This window comes from Myotis myotis, unplaced genomic scaffold (genome assembly GCF_014108235.1).
Source record: "Myotis myotis isolate mMyoMyo1 unplaced genomic scaffold, mMyoMyo1.p scaffold_m19_p_14, whole genome shotgun sequence".
NCBI classification, from domain to species: Eukaryota; Metazoa; Chordata; class Mammalia; order Chiroptera; family Vespertilionidae; genus Myotis; species Myotis myotis.
The window spans coordinates 42,478,454-42,496,472 of NW_023416318.1; the positions used below are offsets into that span (position 1 = coordinate 42,478,454).

The following is an 18,019-nucleotide window of genomic DNA, read 5'->3' on the forward strand; positions in this document are numbered from 1 at the left end:
AAGTTCTTGGGTTTCTCTCTTCTTGTCCCCGCAACCCCACATCGAGGTATGTCAGTTTGTTCCCTGCCTCCATGCTTTGGATCTTATTTTGTTGTCAATTCATTTTGCTCATTAGATTCCACAAGTAAGGGAGATCATGTGATATTTGTCTTTCTCACTTTGGCTTATTTCACTTAGCATATTTTCCAGGTCCATCCATGCTGTCCCAAAGGGTAAAAGATCCCTCTTTTTCACAGCTGCATAGTATTCCAGTGTAGATTTCCCACCGCTTTGTTATCCATTCATCTACAGGTGGGTAACTTGGGCTGTTTCCAAATCTTAGCTATTGTAAATAACTCTGCTATGAACATAGAGGTGCAGATATTCTTTCTGGTTGGTGTTTTTAGGATATATTTCCAGAAGTGGGATTACTGGGTCAAACGCAAGTTCCATTTTTAATTTTGGGACTTAATGCTGCACCAATCTGCATTCCCACCAGCAACATCTTTACTTTTAAAACAATAGATTAAAAAATACATTAAAGAAAAGAGGGAAAATATTTAATTCATTTTTCACTTGTGGAAAAGGACTGTTTACCCATAGGCTCTGTTTCAATTTCTTAAAAGTGCCAGAGACCATAGGGAGTTTCCCTAAGAAACTTGGGCCCCATCCTCCCCTCCCATTTTGGAAAAATGTCTAACAATTCATGGTTCTATGAAGAACCCCTTTTGCCCTGTGCTGCACTTTGGGGTTCAGTGTCCCAGACATTGTCCCATTTGATTCTCCCAGCATCCTTGTGTCAGACAGGACTGCCGTTATTCTCCTGTTGTGGACCAAAGGAAAAAATAAATCAAGTAGGTGTTTCATTGCCATGCTGCAGTATAGGCCCAGAATTGGCGCTTCTGGCCTCAAATTTGGTCTCTTTGCAACAGACTGACTATTCATGTTCACCCTTTCACCTCCTGGACCTGATCCTATCACAAAAATCACCACTTAAGAGACTTTGCCAGTTGCACAGCCACGTAAATGTACTTAATGCCACAGAAATGTACACTCAAAAGTGGCTAAAAGGGTACAGTTCATATATAGTTTACCACAATAAAAAAAAAAAAAAGGAGGGGCAGGCGTGGCTAGGTTGAGATTAACAAGATTGGCTGCAAACAGCCAGTTTGTTTCCCAGATGTAACCATATTGTGGTGCTACCCATGGTCAGGAGCAAGCTGCCCCCTGAATTATTAGAATGGACCCTAACCAGCCGTCCTACGTGCTGCTGAGGAGACCCAACCACAGTAACTGTCCTGGCAGAGCAATGACAACCAAATACAGTGTGTGACCCTTGATTTGATCACGAATGGTTAATTTTTCAAAATCAAAAGTTGGAAAGAAAAATCAAATCACAAAAGACAACACCACACATAAAACTTTTTTGGCTAGATTAGGAGAAAAACACAGTGAAAAATACCCTGTAACAAACATAATTTAACTCTGGATTCATCTAAACCAAAAATAGTTAGTGCCCGGGTGGTGTGGCTCAGTGGTTGAGCATTGACCTATGAATCAGGAGGTTACAGTTCAATTCCCAGTCAGGGCACATGCCCAGGTTGCAGGCTAGATCCCCAGTTGGGGGCATGTTCTCATCATTGATGTTTCTCTCTCTCTCTCTTCCTTTCCCTTCCTCTCTCTGAAATCAATTAAAAAATAATTAGTAAGCAGTTATTAGATGCCTCTTTAGATAGCCAGGTGCAGGGAAATCTGACTCAGAGCACAAAACAGAAACTATAACAGCACAGGATCCTGGAAGGTCAGCCAGCAGCGAGCTGTGCCAGGCGACCCAGCTGCGTGGGGCGGCATCAAGAAGCAATCGCTAGATTACAACAGTTCCTGGTTCTTTCACTTCATTACAAATGTTATCCAACAAGCACTGAAAGCATTTACCTATTAATGCTAGTGGGATAAAATTGCTTTTGAAACTTTTATGCCACAAGGCCAAATGTGTGGCCATTTCTCTGCATATATCACAAGACAAGCAATGGATAAAGATGAATATTTATTCACTTTACAAAGAGAATGGTATTAAATTCCCATAAACGGCTCCATTTATAGACAAATATAACTGTACATTATAACAGTAGCTGGCTCAAACTCACTTTCCCAAGATACTTCTCCCGCTCCAGCGCTATTAGTTGAACATAGATGGTTAAAAAGTCCCTCAAAGATAATGGCTTTGTTTTACTTATTCACAGATGGGAAAATTAAACCCATCTCCCCAGCCCTTCCTTAAGGGGTGAGCTTCCATCTGCATGTTCCCTAGAGAGCACTAAACAAATACTGGCATGTTTTTAAAAAAAATCACTAATTTGAAAAGGCGTTTGTGGCACACCAAAATACGTATTTATACATACATAAAAAATCTTGAGTCAGATTTATTATTTTAAAGGTAAACAGATACCCTAACACTGCCACGAGTGGGTAATGAAAAGAAAGGAAAACATTAAATTACTTAATTATAAAAATATTTTCTTTGGAAAAAAACTCCAACAAGGTTATCATCAATATCTAAAACCAAAGAGAAAAAAATAAACAATTGTTCTTTGATCCATTAGTAATTTAAATAAAAATGAAAACCTCTTCAAAAGCAGCTATCACTGAATTTTTTAAAAGTTGCAGGTAATGAGCACTTCGAAATCTATACACTAATGATTCTTTACAGCCAACTTGCAGTCAAGAAAAATCCTTAATATGGCTAACTCTTGAATTTTTTTAATTATCATAATTTTGTTTTTAAAAAATATTTCACATGACAGCTTAAAAAATAAGTGGTTGTTTTAGAGAAGCCCTCCAAATATCCAATCTGACTCAAATCAGATTACCACAGTTAATAGACAATCTAGGGACACTGGTGATTTCATTTTTTAATCACATTTTTACTCTCTGTTATCCCTTCATATTTTATAATTATCAAATTAAAATTCCTTTCCCTCGTGCTGCTTCATATCTCGATTTGGTGAAAGATACCAACCTGAGATAAGAGCTGACTCCTTCACACAAGTCCAGGTCTTGAACCCTATCTGGGAAATGTCTGTATCTTCACTGAAGCCAATTCTTGGTATAACCAAGTCATACTAGGATATTATATTATAAAAATATACCATATATTCGACACTGATGTCAGTACATTGCAGAAAATGTGTCTATTTACTGTGTAAAGTTTATTAACATTTGAATGAAACACTCATATTTACACAGTTAAGTCTTGTTCAGGACTAGGGGCCTGGGAACCACCATCAGCAACTGGGAAATGTGCAGCGGTCGGTCCTTGGCATCCTGTCAGCCAGCCTCCCCAGGGAACTCTCAGCACTGGGAAGGTGAGCCAGTCTATACAGTTCCACTGGCTTGTTTTCTGCCTTCATTCCTCTTCACTTTCATTGTCAGGATCTAAGTCAGAATCTCCATTTAATTCTTTTTCACTTGTCACATCTCTGTCCTCACCATTTTCTTCATCTTTTTCTTCCGAATCCTCATCTTCCTCCTCCTCATCAACCTCCTCCTCTTTTTCACTTTCTTTCTCTTCCTCATCTTCATCCCAATTATCCTGGCAAAAAATATTAAGCAAGGAAAGCGCTCATGAAGGCCTTGTTCTTACAGGGTACAAGGTTACAAAAGCAGATTTATGCACCAGCAAATAAATTACTCACATCAGAATCTTTATCTATTTCATCATCAGATTCCTCTTCAGAAGATTCTGTAAGAGGGGAAAAAATGCAGCCTTAATTTTGTGATCAAAGCAGAGGGCAGAGCCCTGAAAACTAAACAGAATCAGATACCTGAATTTACTTTCAGAAATATTATACTCAACTATGATCCATCTAAGTAGTAACAATATTCTCATCTGCATAAAAGCACATTGCACATTATATTATTCCATCAAGATTTCACTGAGCAGGAAGAAGTACCAAAATGCTAACAAAATACCATCTTAGAAAAACAAAGCTGAGGGGGGGGGGGGGGGGGACGGAGCCTTGACTTGTATGCATGCATAACCAATGGACAAAGACAGTAGGGGGGGGGGGGGTGAGAGCGGCTGGGGAGAGGTCAAATGGGGGGGGAAGAAAACATAGGTAATACTTTAAACAATAAAGAATTTCAGTTTTTTAAAAAATGGAGCCTTGTATAATACTATGGATGGAAATGTAAAATGGTGCAGCCACTAAGAAAACAGTATGGAGGTTCCTCAAGAAATTAAAACTAGAACTACCATATGATTCACCAATCCCACTTGAGTATATGCTGAAGGGAACAAGAGCCATCTACACCCCATATTCCATACAGCATTATTGACGACAGCTAATAACTCGTGTCCATAATGAGTAAATAAGAAAATACGGCACATATATACAATGGAATACCCATAAAATAAGTTTTTTAAAGAAATCCTGCTATATGTGACAACATGGATGGGCCTTGAGGGCACTAACCTAAGTGAAATAAGTCAGATAGAGCACACTGGTGGTTGCCAGAGGTGAGGGGTGGAGGAAATGGGTGAAGGTCAAAAGGTACAAACTTTGAATTATAAGTAAGTCCTGTGTATGTATAGCATGATATGCTTTTATGTCCTTCAATTATGCTTTATAACTTACAAAGGTTTTGCTTCACTTTTAGATGTACTTTTAGGTACTTCATAGGTTTTTTTATTGCTATGAATGAGATCTTATTTTTCTAATACATTTTCTGACTGGGACATACATTATTGAGACATAATACTACCAGATTTCCTTTTATCTGGCCTTGGTATCCAGTAAACTTGATTATTTACATATCTCATTAGTAACAGTGTTATTACAGATCCTGCTGCATTTTCTATTGGAAAAGGATAAGAATTGCAAAGTTCAACATTCTAGAATTCATTTTTTCAATCCAGTACTAGGCAGGACATGCAGCAGTAAAAGGTACATTAGTATCTTGTTCCTGTCTTTCTGAAAATGCTCCTGAACTTTAATGTAAATTAAGGACATTCCCTTAAATTCCTAGGTTGTTCACTTTAGCAAGTAATGAGACACATTCAATTTAACTGAATTCCTTCTATTAAAATATATAGTGTTCCCTGTTAACCTATTAATATGTTGACTACATTAATAGATTTCTTTTTAAAAATATATATATTTTATTGATTTTTTTACAGAAAGGAAGGGAGAGGGACAGAGTTAGAAACATCGATGAGAGAGAAACATCGATCAGCTGCCTCCTGCACACCCCCTAACTGGGGATGTGCCCACAACCAAGGTACATGCCCTTGTCCAGAATCGAACCTGGGACCCTTCAGTCCACAGGCCGACGCTCTATCCACTGAGCCAAACCGGTTAGGGCCATTAATAGATTTCTTGATGCTAAATCACCTTATATTTAAATAAATCTCACTAAGTAATGACTAAATTATTATTTAAGCACTTCCACAGTCAATTTGCTACCTAGGATATTTGAGGATGGTCTAAAATGTTATTTTCTTCACTATCCTTGTCTGATCTTGACTCATAAAGATGCCTAAATTTTATTGGGCAAAAACTTATTCATGTACCTGGTAGCTTATGAGGGGACATAGTATTCTTCTATTTAAATTTAAATATCTTACCTAAGGTCTTTTTTTGTTATTATATTTGTGCTTTTCTTACCTAATCATATTTTTGCCACAGGCATGCCCATTTTCTTAGAGAGCGTGTGTCAAGCATGACCTCATTCACATTAATATTTTTACAAAATAAGATAACAGAACTGAGCCCTGACCGGTTTGGCTCAGTGGATAGAGCGTCGGCCTGCGGACTGAAGGGTCCCAGGTTTGATTCCGGTCAAGGGCATGTACCTGGGTTGCGGGCATATCCCCAGTGGGGGATGTGCGGGAGGCAGCTGATCGATGTTTCTCTCTCATCGATGTTTCTTTCTCATCGATGTTTCTAACTCTCTATCCCTCTCCCTTCCTCTCTGTAAAAAATCAATAAAATACATACATACATACATACATACATATATATATATATATATAAAAAGATAACGGAACTGAGTCAATAACTAAATATTCCAATTGTAGACTCTACCCCATACCCCCAAGCTTTACCTTCTTCATACACCAATTTTGCCTTCTGTTCAGGAGAAGTCATTCCCTTTGTTTTTTCTGAAGCTGTAACCTGAAAGATAATAAAATGCTATTATTAATAAAAGTAGAGTATTTAAGTTTATCTCAAGTAGCACAACAGAACCTTCTCCAACAGTAAACTCACCCTCAATGACCATAATGGATTACCTCAATATGTTGCAGATCAAATACAGGGCAAAAAAACAAATTCATCAAATGCAATAAGGAAAGAATTACTCTGTAAAAGTTGAAATATCTTTTAAAAAGATGATCAGAATTTATTCCTGTGCCAAAATCTTTTAACTATTTAAATACCCTGTAATTTTTTAAAAATATTTTTTTATTGATTTGAGAGAGGAAGGGAGGGGAGAGATGGAAACATCAATGATGAGAATCACTGATCGGATGCCTCCTGCAATCCCACTAATGAGGACTGGGCCCAAAACCCAAGCATGTGCCCCTGACCGGAAGTGAACCTGGGACCCTTCAGTCCGTAGGCCAATGCTCTATCCACTGAGCCAAACTGCCTGGAGCTAAATACCCTGTAGTTTTGGTTCAAAGTGCCACAAGCATCCTAACTGTTTTAACAACTGAAATGAGAACCTTTCAGTGAAAGTTAAAATAGGCACAACTGAGTTTACTCACTGTAAAATGCATAACATTTCCAAGTTCAAGACTGGATCCTGATTTGCCATTTCTGACTGAAATAGGGAGTTTTCAATGTTCCAGTAAATGATCCTTATTCCTCCCTCCATTCCCATCACATCCAAAGTTTTAGCACAAAACACTTGAATCTACTCACTTGTGTGATAAGAAGGATAAGCTTTCCATGAAGGTGGGAAAGTTTCTGAAAAGTTTTTACTCTGCTTTCCATTAACTGGTATAGTGTCCCCAGCTGGGGTACCAGGTCAGGCAACTAAAGAAAAACAAAACAAAACAAAATGGATATTATTATGACATAATATAGATAACCAACATACAAGTCATGCTTAGATGTGCCTGAGTATTTGGCCAACGCACCATGACCATCTGTTTACATGTCCAGCGGTGTGGCTGCTTACGACCTAGCCTAGCAACATCATCTCACACTGTGACCTGTAACATTTTTTCTGGTGCTGCTGTAAGACATGATGCTCCCTCCCTTCCATGTGCACAGGCAACCAAGAGCTGAAAACAGCCCCAGCAAAATGCCACATGTTGAATGCTTAATTTATGTCATTTTAATCACAAGCTACCTTTTATACTCCTGAGACAAGGTAGGGCAAACATGTTAGTACATATACAAAACTTTTGAAATCTGCTAAGTTTTTAAGAGGGAAGGGGGGAAGACACATACGATGTAAAGATAACTTTGCTGAACAGGTTATGGATATAGAAAAACACCTGAAGGCTAACATGTCAATATATAACTTCCTCCAAGTTCTCTTTAAACGTGTCATTTTTAAATCCAGGGGGAAAAGACCAATTTATAAAAGGCAACAACAGTGCTATTATGGCACTGCACCTGGGGGAAAACAAAAATCTCTTAAAAGCAGCAGCTTAGGGCTAAAGATGGAGAGAGAGTGGTTTTGTTAAGCCATCAGTTTATAATCCTTATCAAAGTCAAACTATTCAGCAACTGTAGCTGAAAAGACTTACTGTGGATAGGTAGGATGCATGGACTGTTAACACACATTTTAGCCACTGAACCATTAAAACAGCACTGAAAAAAAGGGGAAGAATCCAAGTAAATTAATTTGAAATTAAATACAAATGAGTAATAAAATTAGAAAAACTCAGGCAAAGTGAAGATCTACAAACTATGCTCTGAGAAAATAACTATATGAATAAAACAGTGAAAAAATAACTATATGAATAAACCTCTGAGAATTTAACAGTCCTTACAATCTTTCACTGAGTATTTCAGATCTGTGTAATATATTAATCTCTTGGGAGTGAGGACGAAGTAAGATGGACTGAAACACAGGACAAAATTCCCTTCCTCTAAAATATTTTAAGAATAAAACTCAAGCATTTATTTCATAATTAACTGCTATCAGGGCACGTAACCTGAGCTGAACTGACTTTGTATTTTATGTTCATAATATTTGAGCCCATCATCTACTCATCATCAGGTACAATTAGCAAAAGATTCCCACACCAACATTAAAAACAAAATACAGACCAAAAATGTGTAAGTCGGGCCTAATTAATAAATTCTTTAGCAATAACTTAGATAAGAAAAAATGCATATTGTACACAGTGATAATACTATGGTAAAGCTTAGGATCTCTGAAATATCAACTTCCTGTTTAAATATTTAACGATCAAATTAATACAAAAAGACCCAGAAATTTAGTCTGTTATAACGTACTAGAGGCCCAGTGCATGAATTCACGCACAGGTGGGGTCTGGCTGGCCCTGTCCCTATCAGGGCGGATCGGGGCCAGGCCTGTCGGGGAGGAGGAGACGGCGGGATTGGGGCTCAATCATGGCCGGGCCAGCCGGGGTAAGGGCCACGAGTGATTGGCCAGCGGGCCTCATCCCCAATTGGTGTGTGTGTGTGTGGGGGGGGGGGTGTCAATCAGGGGCAGGGCCAGCCAGGGGGAGGAGCCGCAGTGGTTGGCTAGGCGGTCCTGCCCCTGATCTGGGGTAAGGGGGAGATCAGGGGCAGGGCCGGTCGGGGGGAGGGCTGTGGGCTGATCAGGGTGGTGGGGGCCCATTGGGGGTGGGGAGGAGAGGGGCTGCAAGAGGTTGGCCTGCCAGCCCCGTCCCCTATTGGGGTAACAGGAGCAATTGGGGGCAGGGCTGGTGGGGGGAGGGGGTTTGGGCCAATCAGGGTCGGGGCCAGCCAGGGTTAGGCTTAGGGCGGGGCCAGCCGGGGGGAGGGGCCTCGGGAGGTTTGCTGGACAGCCCCACCCCCAATCAGCCCCACCCCAGATCGGCAGGTTCACTGGCCGCAGTGAGCTTCATAGCGACCAGTCATTCCACTCCACTCGCTGGCTTTTTATATATATAGATTGCCTTATCTTAGCAGCTACCAAAGGTTAAGTTTTACAAATGGCAATTTTACACCAAATCATTAAATAAGATTAATTCATTAAATGACCTAATAATAAAATTTAAAAACCTACACAGGCGTTTTCTAAAAGAAATAAAAACGCTATAAAATATTTATAAAAACAAAGCAATTTAAGTCACTTAAACATCTTACCTATTAGGATGTCCTTGCAATCTCTTTGTAAGCTGAGGGGGAGAAAAACAGTATAAGCAACAGCACTACAGAGACAACCAATCTCCATCAATTCCCATAATACACACATCCACAAAAACACAAATGAACATAATGATCATGTTAGGAAAACATTATTGCTAAGAATCCTAATTCCTAAATGTTCAACCAATGTAACAGAATCTGAATATATGCTCCCACAATAAGAATAATGACAAAAATCTAAGCTAACATTTATATGTATGAATGTCCAGAACAGGCAAATCTGCAGAGATAGAAAATAGGTTGGAGGCTGCCAGAAATGGGATGAGGATGGGAGTGAGCAATGGGTACAGGATTTCTTTTTGGTGTGGTAACTGTACAACCTGTGAAGACAATAAAAACACTGAACTATATATTTTTAAAGGGTGAAGTTTATGCGACATGAATTATATCTCAATAAAAAATACAGGCAAAATCATTAGGCAAATATTGTTTGAATAGATCTATTGTTTCATCCACTGTGAATGCTCTGCTTGCTTACATACTGCAAATCCATTTCTGTAAATACTGGATTTAGTCTTAAACTCCTAGCATTAGAACCTTAAAATGAACAGAGTACTCAACGTTACCTCTTGCAACAATGGAATAACAGCATGCAGGGGCATCCTTAACACAGTCCTCTTTATTAGGTTTAAATTCCTAGTTTGAAGTACTTTCTGTGACAAAAGAAAAGATATATAAGCATACTCAGAAGCTGAGAACACTACAGAAAAAAAAACTGTCAGTAAAATAATTTTTTAAATCAAGCAATAAACTACTAACTGAATTTTAGCAAATAAAGGTTGGAAGTACTGAATGAAGAATATTATATCTTATGGCTATCAGAAAAGGTGTCTTCAGTTATGGGACATTTACTTCAATAAACAGATTTCTTCTTGTTCTGTCAGTGTGGCTCAGTGGTTGGTCCTTAAATTATGACCAGGAGGTCAAGGTTTGATTCCCAGTTGGAGTACAGGCCCAGGTTGTAGGCTCAATTCCCAGGCATGCAGAAGGCAGCCAATCAAAGATTCCCTGTCATCACTGATGTTTCTTTCATTCATTCTCATTCTCTCTCTCTCATTCTCTCTCTCTCTCTCTCTCTCTCTCTCTCTCTCTCTCTCTCTCCCCCCCCCACCCCTTCCCTTTCTTTCTGAAATCAATAAAAATATATATTTTTAAAAAACCTTCAAAAATAAGCTATCCCAAATAAAGCAAAATTATTAAATGGATACAGAAGTTAGCATTCATTTCTGCAGATACTAATATATATATATATATATATATATATATATATATATATATATATATATATATATAAAGGACAACCCTAAAAACCATAGCCACAAATGGTAAGATAATTTTGATAATTTGTTTCTCCTTTTACAGTCTTACTACAATATACCTGATGCACAATAAACAGTGTGCACTTAAAGTGTACTATTTGATCAATTTGATATAAATGTGTACATATGAAACAAACTTTAAGGTAAACATTCTTTTACCCTCAAGTCTCCTTGGGCCCCTTTATATTCTATCCCTCCTTGCACCTGCACTCTATATATTGGTAGGTACTTCCTAGAATTATTATATAAATGAAATCATACTATAATATGTACCTTTACTTCTTGGACTGGGTTCTTTTTTTTTATCAGTGTAAATTTGAGATTCACCCATGTTGATGTATCAATAACATTTTTCTTGTATTGCTAAATAAGCAATTTGTTTATCCATTCATATGTTGAGGGACATTGGGGTTCTTTCCATTTTTTTACTATTACAAATAAAGTTGCTATGACCGTTCACATACAAGTCTTTGTATGAAGATAGTTTTTTTATTCTCTTGATAAATACCTAGAACGGCTGGGTCGTATGACAGATGTATCCTTAACTTTTAAGAAACTGCCAAACTGTTTTCCAAATTATTTGTATCATATTACATTTCCACCAGCAAGATGCAAGTTCCAGTTGCTCCACATCCACACAGGATGGCATAGTCTGTCTTTTAAATTTTAATCAATCTACTGGTTAGATAGTGTTATCTCACTGTGATTTTAATGTGCACTTGTGATGGTTAATGATGCCTAAGAGCTTTACATGCACTAATTAGCCTTATGAATTCTTTTGTGAAGTATCACACCGTTACCAATTTTTTTTTTTTTATTTCACAGAGGAAGGGAGAGATAGAAACATCAATGATGAGAGAGAATCACTGATTGGCTGCCTCCTGCACATCCCCTACTGGGGATCAAGCCCACAACCCAGGCATGTGCTCTTGGCCGGAATCGAACCTGGGACCCTTCAGTCCGCAGCCAGCACTCTATCCACTGAGCCAAACCAGCTAGGGCACCAATTATTTTTTATTTAAGTCTCACGAAGTTAAGAGTTCTTTATATATTCTGAATATAAGTTCTCAAATATGAGTTGCATTTTTTTTCCCAGCCTGTGGCTTGCCTTTTCATTCTCTTAACTGTCATATCATGAGCAAGTATTTAATTTTCATGAAGTCCAAATGACCAATTTTTCTTTAGCATTTCATGATTTTTTATAATGCATCTAACTAGCCTTTCTCCACTCAAATTTGCATAGACTTTTTTCTGTTTTCCTCTAGAAGTTTTGTAGGTTTTGGTTTTACATTTATGCCAATGATCTATTTTTTGATGACTTTTGTGTAAGGTGTGAGGTAAAAGCCAAGATGCTTTTTGTTCCATGTGGATATTCAGTTGGTTCAGCACTAGTTTCAAAGACTTACTCTCTCCACTGACTCAACTTAGGTACCTTTGGTGAAAACCAGTTGTGCATGCCATGCTAAACTATAATCTACCTTCCAAAATATATATACACCCAAACTATTTTAAAAGTCATTTTAACTTTTTAGACATGCTGATTTCCCCTCTCATTTTGCAAAATCACCTTAGACATAAACATAAGATATTCCATTCAAATAAAAATATAAATCAAAACCCGGCCGGTGTGGCTCAGTGCTTGAGCATAGACCCATGAGCCAAGAAGTCACAGTTTAATTCCTAGTCAGGGCACATGCCCAGGTTTGTGGGCTCGATCCCCATTAGAGGGTCTGCAGGAGGCAGCCAATTGATGATTCTCTCTCATCATTGATGTTTCTATCTCTCCCTTTCTGTCTCTGAAATTAATAAAAATATATTTTAAAAACATATACAAATACAAACTTCATAAGTTACATATTAAAGTCACATCTATACTAAGTGGCACTGTAATATCACTAAGTCACCAAAAATATATGAATTCAGCCAATATAAATTGCTTTACGCTAATCAAGCAGTGCTTAAATCCAATTTTTTACACTTAAATTTCCTCTACAGACCAGTATCAAATTCTGGAATTTAAAAATACCTAAATAAGTAACTTCATACAAGCAGTCACCAACTTACAAACACAGAAATCATAAATGCCTCCCTTTACACAAAGTTTTTAATACTTTTTACCTCTAAATACTTCATAACATAACCCCCAACCCTCCTGAATTTTTCCCCAAACCTCCTACCCATTGCCAAGGTTCCACCTCACTGCCCCCTCTCACGGCCAGGGGGAAATAAGTTTCTGGAATCCAGAGTAAAAACTCAGGAACGCATTTTCCTACAGAAAAAAATATAAATTGTGATCTAGAATGCTGAGTATTGTAATTCGGGTATACTATGTCTACAAAGGCTTTTGTGAACTAAAGCCTAAGATCCTAATAACAATTCTGAACAATATTTCTATGAGAAAATGCATTCCAGGTTCAAAATAACTTAATACAATCCCTTTGTAGGTTAGTGACTGTCTGTATAATGCCACCAAATTATATATATTTGATTAAACTCACAAAATTTTCAATTTAAAATGGCTATATAACATGACTATTCACTCTGTGAATGTGTATGTCCATCATTTCTAAGAAAAATTAACCATCTTAATTCAATTAAAAACTGCTATAATACTTACATTTAGCATTTCAAAATCATTACTTTCTAAACCCTGTGCCAGAAGAACTGGGAAACTGTTTGTCTGTAGGTCCTCCTTTTCTTTTTTTGATTCTATATTCAGTGCTCCCAGGCGTTCTTCAATGCTAACCTACAGAAGAGAGACGACCCGTTAATGATAAACCAGATAAGGCATAAAGTAGTTCGGTCAAATTACTTTTGCTTATATCCGAGGAGACAAAAGACACTGATTCACACTTCAACCCTGAAAAACACAAGCCTGCTCTTTCTCATTCCAATAGAACCTCACTGCCATAAAGCTAATGTTGGAGACAAGTGCAGTATCTAGAATTCAAGTTTCCAGGGTCCAGTGAAAATACAACTGCCCAAGAAGTCATGATTCAAATATCTTATATAATAAAAGCCTAATATGCAAATTGACTGAATGGCGGAATGACCAGTCGCTATGACACGCACTGTGGGGGGGGGGGGGGGGAGTGTCAGGCGCTCAGCACAGGAGCTGCCCCCTGGTTGTCAGTGCGTTCCCACAGGGGGAGCGCTGCTCAGCCAGAAGCTGGGCTCAGGGCTGGCGAGCACAGCAGCAGTGACGGGAGCCTCTCCCGCCTCCACTGCAGTGCTAAGGAGCAGCAAGCAGATGGGCAGTAAAGAGCGAGGGGTCCTGGACATCCCCCAAGGGCTCCCGGACTGCAAGAGGGACATCCCCCGTGGGGTCCCGGACTGCAAGAGGGCGCAGGCTGGGCTGTGGGACACCCCGACACACCACCACCACCACCAGTGCATGAATTTCCTGCACCAGGCCTCTAGTGTAATTGATAAAAATCCTTCTATATATGAAGACTCAAAAAAGGCAAGGATCTAGCATCTGATTACTAAAACCCAAGAAAAGACATATTTTCATAGAAGTTTCCCCTTCCATAACTGTTCTTTGCCATCAACCTGAGGTCTGCAAAAGGAAAAAAATACTATTAAAAGAGCATTAGAGACTTGTTTCCAAGACAATTTTTAAATTTTTCCAATTTTTCTCTTTATCGGTCAGTTCCAGGTGTTAATTTATCTATATCTGTATATATAAAAGCCTGAGTGATCAAAAGACAGAACAACTGGTCGACCGGTCGCTATGATGCGCACTGACCACCAGAGGACAGACACTCAACGCACAGGACTGGGCTCCCTCCTGTCTGGATTGGGCTCCCTCCTGTCTGGATCAGGCTTGCAGGGATTGGGCCTGTGGGGATTGGGCTTCCCTCCTGTCTGAATCGGGCTATGGGGATCAGGCCAAAACTGACAGTCCAACATCCCCTGAGGGGGTCCCGGATTGCGAGGAAGCGCAGGCCAGGATGAGGGACCCCACCGGTGCACAAATCTAGTTTTCTGTAAGATGCAATACTACAACCAAGTTCCCCTGATAAACATCTAAAATTTAAGTGTAAATAAGCATGATGAAATCTGCTATACAAAAACTTAATTGTATAGAACTGATCCCTTATAAAACCAAGTCTGACTACATAAAAATATAATATTCTGTGACTACCAAATCAAAAAGAGATGCTTTGGTAAAGCCTCCAGTTTGGGATATTTTAACTTATGAAAAAAATTGAAAAGGCAGAAGGAAATGAAAGGGTTAGATCTAAGCCAAGCTCAAGAAAGTTGGCACATTATTTTTAAATATACATTTAATGTTACTGAGAAACAGTTTTTATGAACAGCAATGTTATCCCCAAACCCCCACTCAACAAAGTAAGACATTTAAAATCAGGTAAAGAAACATAAACAATCTTTCTCTAATTAATGGTAATACTTAAAATGCTAGATTACTTAGACAACAGTCACACATGACTGGAAGATGAAAAGAGGATCCTACATATGTAAGTACAGCAACCACAGGAGGGTTTGAAGAGCTGAGAAAAAATAAAATTTACAAGCACTTTAAGAAGCTCTAATAACTATCATTTTTAAAGACCAACTAGCACTAAACCAGCTGTGGGCAAACTACGGCCCGTGGGCCGGATCCGGCCCATTTGAAATGAATAAAACTAAAAAAAAAAGACCGTACCCTTTTATGTAATGATGTTTACTTTGAGTTTATATTAGTTCACACAAACACTCCATCCATGCTTTTGTTCTGGCCCTCCGGTCCAGTTTAAGAACCCATTGTGGCCCTCGAGTCAAAAAGTTTGCCCATCCCTGCACTAAACCAACCAGGCATGCTCAGACAGCCAAGAGAAGAGGCATCACTGGAACTCAGCAACATGCGAAACCCAATGAAAATCATCACAGCAAGTCCTGGCTTAATCTATTTAATTATGTTATCCAGCTAACCTAACAAATGGCCAAAACAGCACTCTCTTTACTTAACAGAAGTGCTGTCTTCCTCATTATTAACAGTGGCTTTGTAAATAAACCACCTGTTAACTCTGTGTAGATCTTACAAAAGTCACCATCTGCAATTTCAGAATCTACACAGCTGGAGATAGGAGAGTGTTAACAGCCGCAATCTAAAAGTAAGTTTCTAAAGTTTCAAACTCAAAAATGGTAAAAGTGATTATATTACCTCCTTTTCCCCTAATTTTCTCTTGTTCTCTACTTCCTCAGTTTGTGGAGGAGCGGGCTTGATGGCTGCATGATGACCAGGTAACCCAGGCACTAGCACTTTTGCTTCAGAATTCATCACTGGTGTTCTCACCTGTTAACCAGAAATAGCAGGGGTATGGATTATGCCTTGGTCCTTGCTGTAGTTACCCCAATGAGAAAACAAACAGCTTTTAAAGGTTTTTCTACTGGAAAACTTACTGACTAACTTAACATAAGCTATTAAAGATAAAGTTTGAATGAATGTTGGCAAATAAGTATTTAAATTATAATTTGAAGCCATAGTTTTAAAACATTCAAAACTACATAAGATTAAAAGACAGGAAAAACAAAATCTACAGATTACACAAGGACACACTGACTTAAGAATGTTAAAGAGTAAATCTGTACATCTTACGACCACCGCCAGTAATTGATCTTTGCCAGAAATGCTCAGACAGCCAAGAGAAAGGTGTCATCTCTGAAATTCAGCCAGAAGCGAAACCATATGGATGTCATCATAGCATGTCTTGGCTTTCTGTTTCTCATTAAACTGGCCAAACAATACCTACATGTAGATGCCACATTATATTCAAAATAAAGCATCATAATGATGCTCTCATTCATGGTCTTAAGTTCCAGCCCCGTCATGGTTTTAGGTCTTATTCCACCCTGAAATATAACATTCTTCTCAACAAAGTTATGCTCCCTTAAGTATTGGGTTTAAAAAAATAACTTATTGGTAATTTGATTTTAATATTTATTCAATGATCATGTATGGGGGCAAAGAGCTAAATGCAAGGTCTTCAACTTCTAGTCATCTATTTACAAGAGCACAGAAATGAAGTTTTTATAATCTTGATATCTAAAACCTAATCCCACAAAATGTATAAAATATTTAAGACCTAACCCCATATAAATTATAAAGAGGATATTAAAGAATCCAAACATAATATTACATAATTCAATTCACCCAAATCTTTTTTTCTCAACTTCTAGTATGTAAAGCGCTTACCTTTGTTATAGCTGTTTCTACTTTTGGAGCCCAGCAGTTTGAAATATCTCTTACTAAACACATATGAGGTTCTTTGGAATTTAAAGCCTGTAAATATAATTTGAAGGGAGGGGAGAATGTGTCAAACTAAGTAATTGGGAATAATAAAAACAAATGTCTACTTGTACATTTTTATGAAAATACAGAAAAGTATGAAAGGCTTCCACACTAAACTGTGAGCAACTCAGACTGATCACCATCTAATTAACAGCACTGAGGAAAATGGGTAACTGAAGACAGGAGGCATTGTGTTTACTTTTTTCAGTTAGGAACTGCTTCAACTTTTCACATATATAATTTTAAAAGATCAACAGAAATTTTACGTGACAGATTTTTAAAAAAAACATAAGTTCATCACCCTTGTAAATAATTAATCTGTGCTAAGAATGATCCTACCCCAGATTTCCTGTTGGCCTTTCCATAAGTGAGGTAAAGACAGCACTGCTGATTAACAAAGTGCTCTGAGGTACGGTATTAAACAGGGGAAGTCAAATGCAGCAAAGTCCATTATGTATCCATAAAGCTTTAAGGTTACATGGAATTCTCTATGCCCATATAATCAATCTATCTGGAAGGATAAAACAGCAAACAATGGCTGCATCTGGAGGGGGCTGGGGGTAACAGGGTCCACATATGGCAATAAGACTTATATTTACAACTTAAAATTTTTCTTTTTTATTATACCAAATCCATGTAAATGTTTTAAAAGTATTTTTGAATAAACTCAACAAGAGCTTGCTCTGACATGTAATATCCTACTTACAGTCTCTCTGAGGGTCTTACAGAATCAATGTTTTATAAATGTAAGCTTAAGAAATCATCTATTGAACATGCTCTTAATAACTCATCAAAAGTATCCAAAGAAACTTTTGTAATAAAAAAGTCAAATGATTGCACTGCCCATTACATTTCCACTTAGAAAATTCAATGGGTGCTATCACTAAAGACCCTTTAACTAAGATTTATCTTTTGGGGCCCTAGCCGGTTTGGCTCAGGGAATAGAGTGTGGGCCCGTGGACTGAAGAGTCCTGGGTTCAATTCCAGGCAAGGGCATGTACCTCAGCTGCAAGCTCTACCCCTGGCCCCACAAGGGCTGAGTGCCA

The 18,019-nt window shown here is 38.3% G+C and overlaps 1 protein-coding gene and 2 non-coding genes across 4 annotated transcripts in view; all 3 read right to left on the reverse strand.

Moving 5' to 3' along the window:
• Positions 1-2,009: 2,009 nt before the first annotated feature.
• WDR43 (WD repeat domain 43) overlaps positions 2,010-18,019 on the reverse strand; it is a 38,923-nt gene continuing 22,913 nt past the window's right edge. For both annotated transcript variants that reach the window (XM_036334995.1, XM_036334993.1), the window contains exons 9-18: positions 16,878-16,964; positions 15,846-15,977; positions 13,296-13,424; positions 9,926-10,012; positions 9,297-9,328; positions 7,742-7,805; positions 6,906-7,019; positions 6,086-6,155; positions 3,675-3,721; positions 2,010-3,571 (exon numbers count right to left, since the gene is read on the reverse strand). In XM_036334995.1, the coding sequence (XP_036190888.1) occupies positions 3,386-3,571; positions 3,675-3,721; positions 6,086-6,155; positions 6,906-7,019; positions 7,742-7,805; positions 9,297-9,328; positions 9,926-10,012; positions 13,296-13,424; positions 15,846-15,977; positions 16,878-16,964 (948 nt within the window). In that variant the 3' untranslated portion in view covers positions 2,010-3,385. The remainder of the gene's footprint in view (positions 3,572-3,674; positions 3,722-6,085; positions 6,156-6,905; positions 7,020-7,741; positions 7,806-9,296; positions 9,329-9,925; positions 10,013-13,295; positions 13,425-15,845; positions 15,978-16,877; positions 16,965-18,019) is intronic.
• On the reverse strand, positions 15,499-15,574 carry LOC118669547. Its single transcript, XR_004972017.1, has one exon. It is a non-coding gene; the product is annotated as a small nucleolar RNA SNORD53/SNORD92 (small nucleolar RNA).
• On the reverse strand, positions 16,312-16,389 carry LOC118669546. Its single transcript, XR_004972016.1, has one exon. It is a non-coding gene; the product is annotated as a small nucleolar RNA SNORD53/SNORD92 (small nucleolar RNA).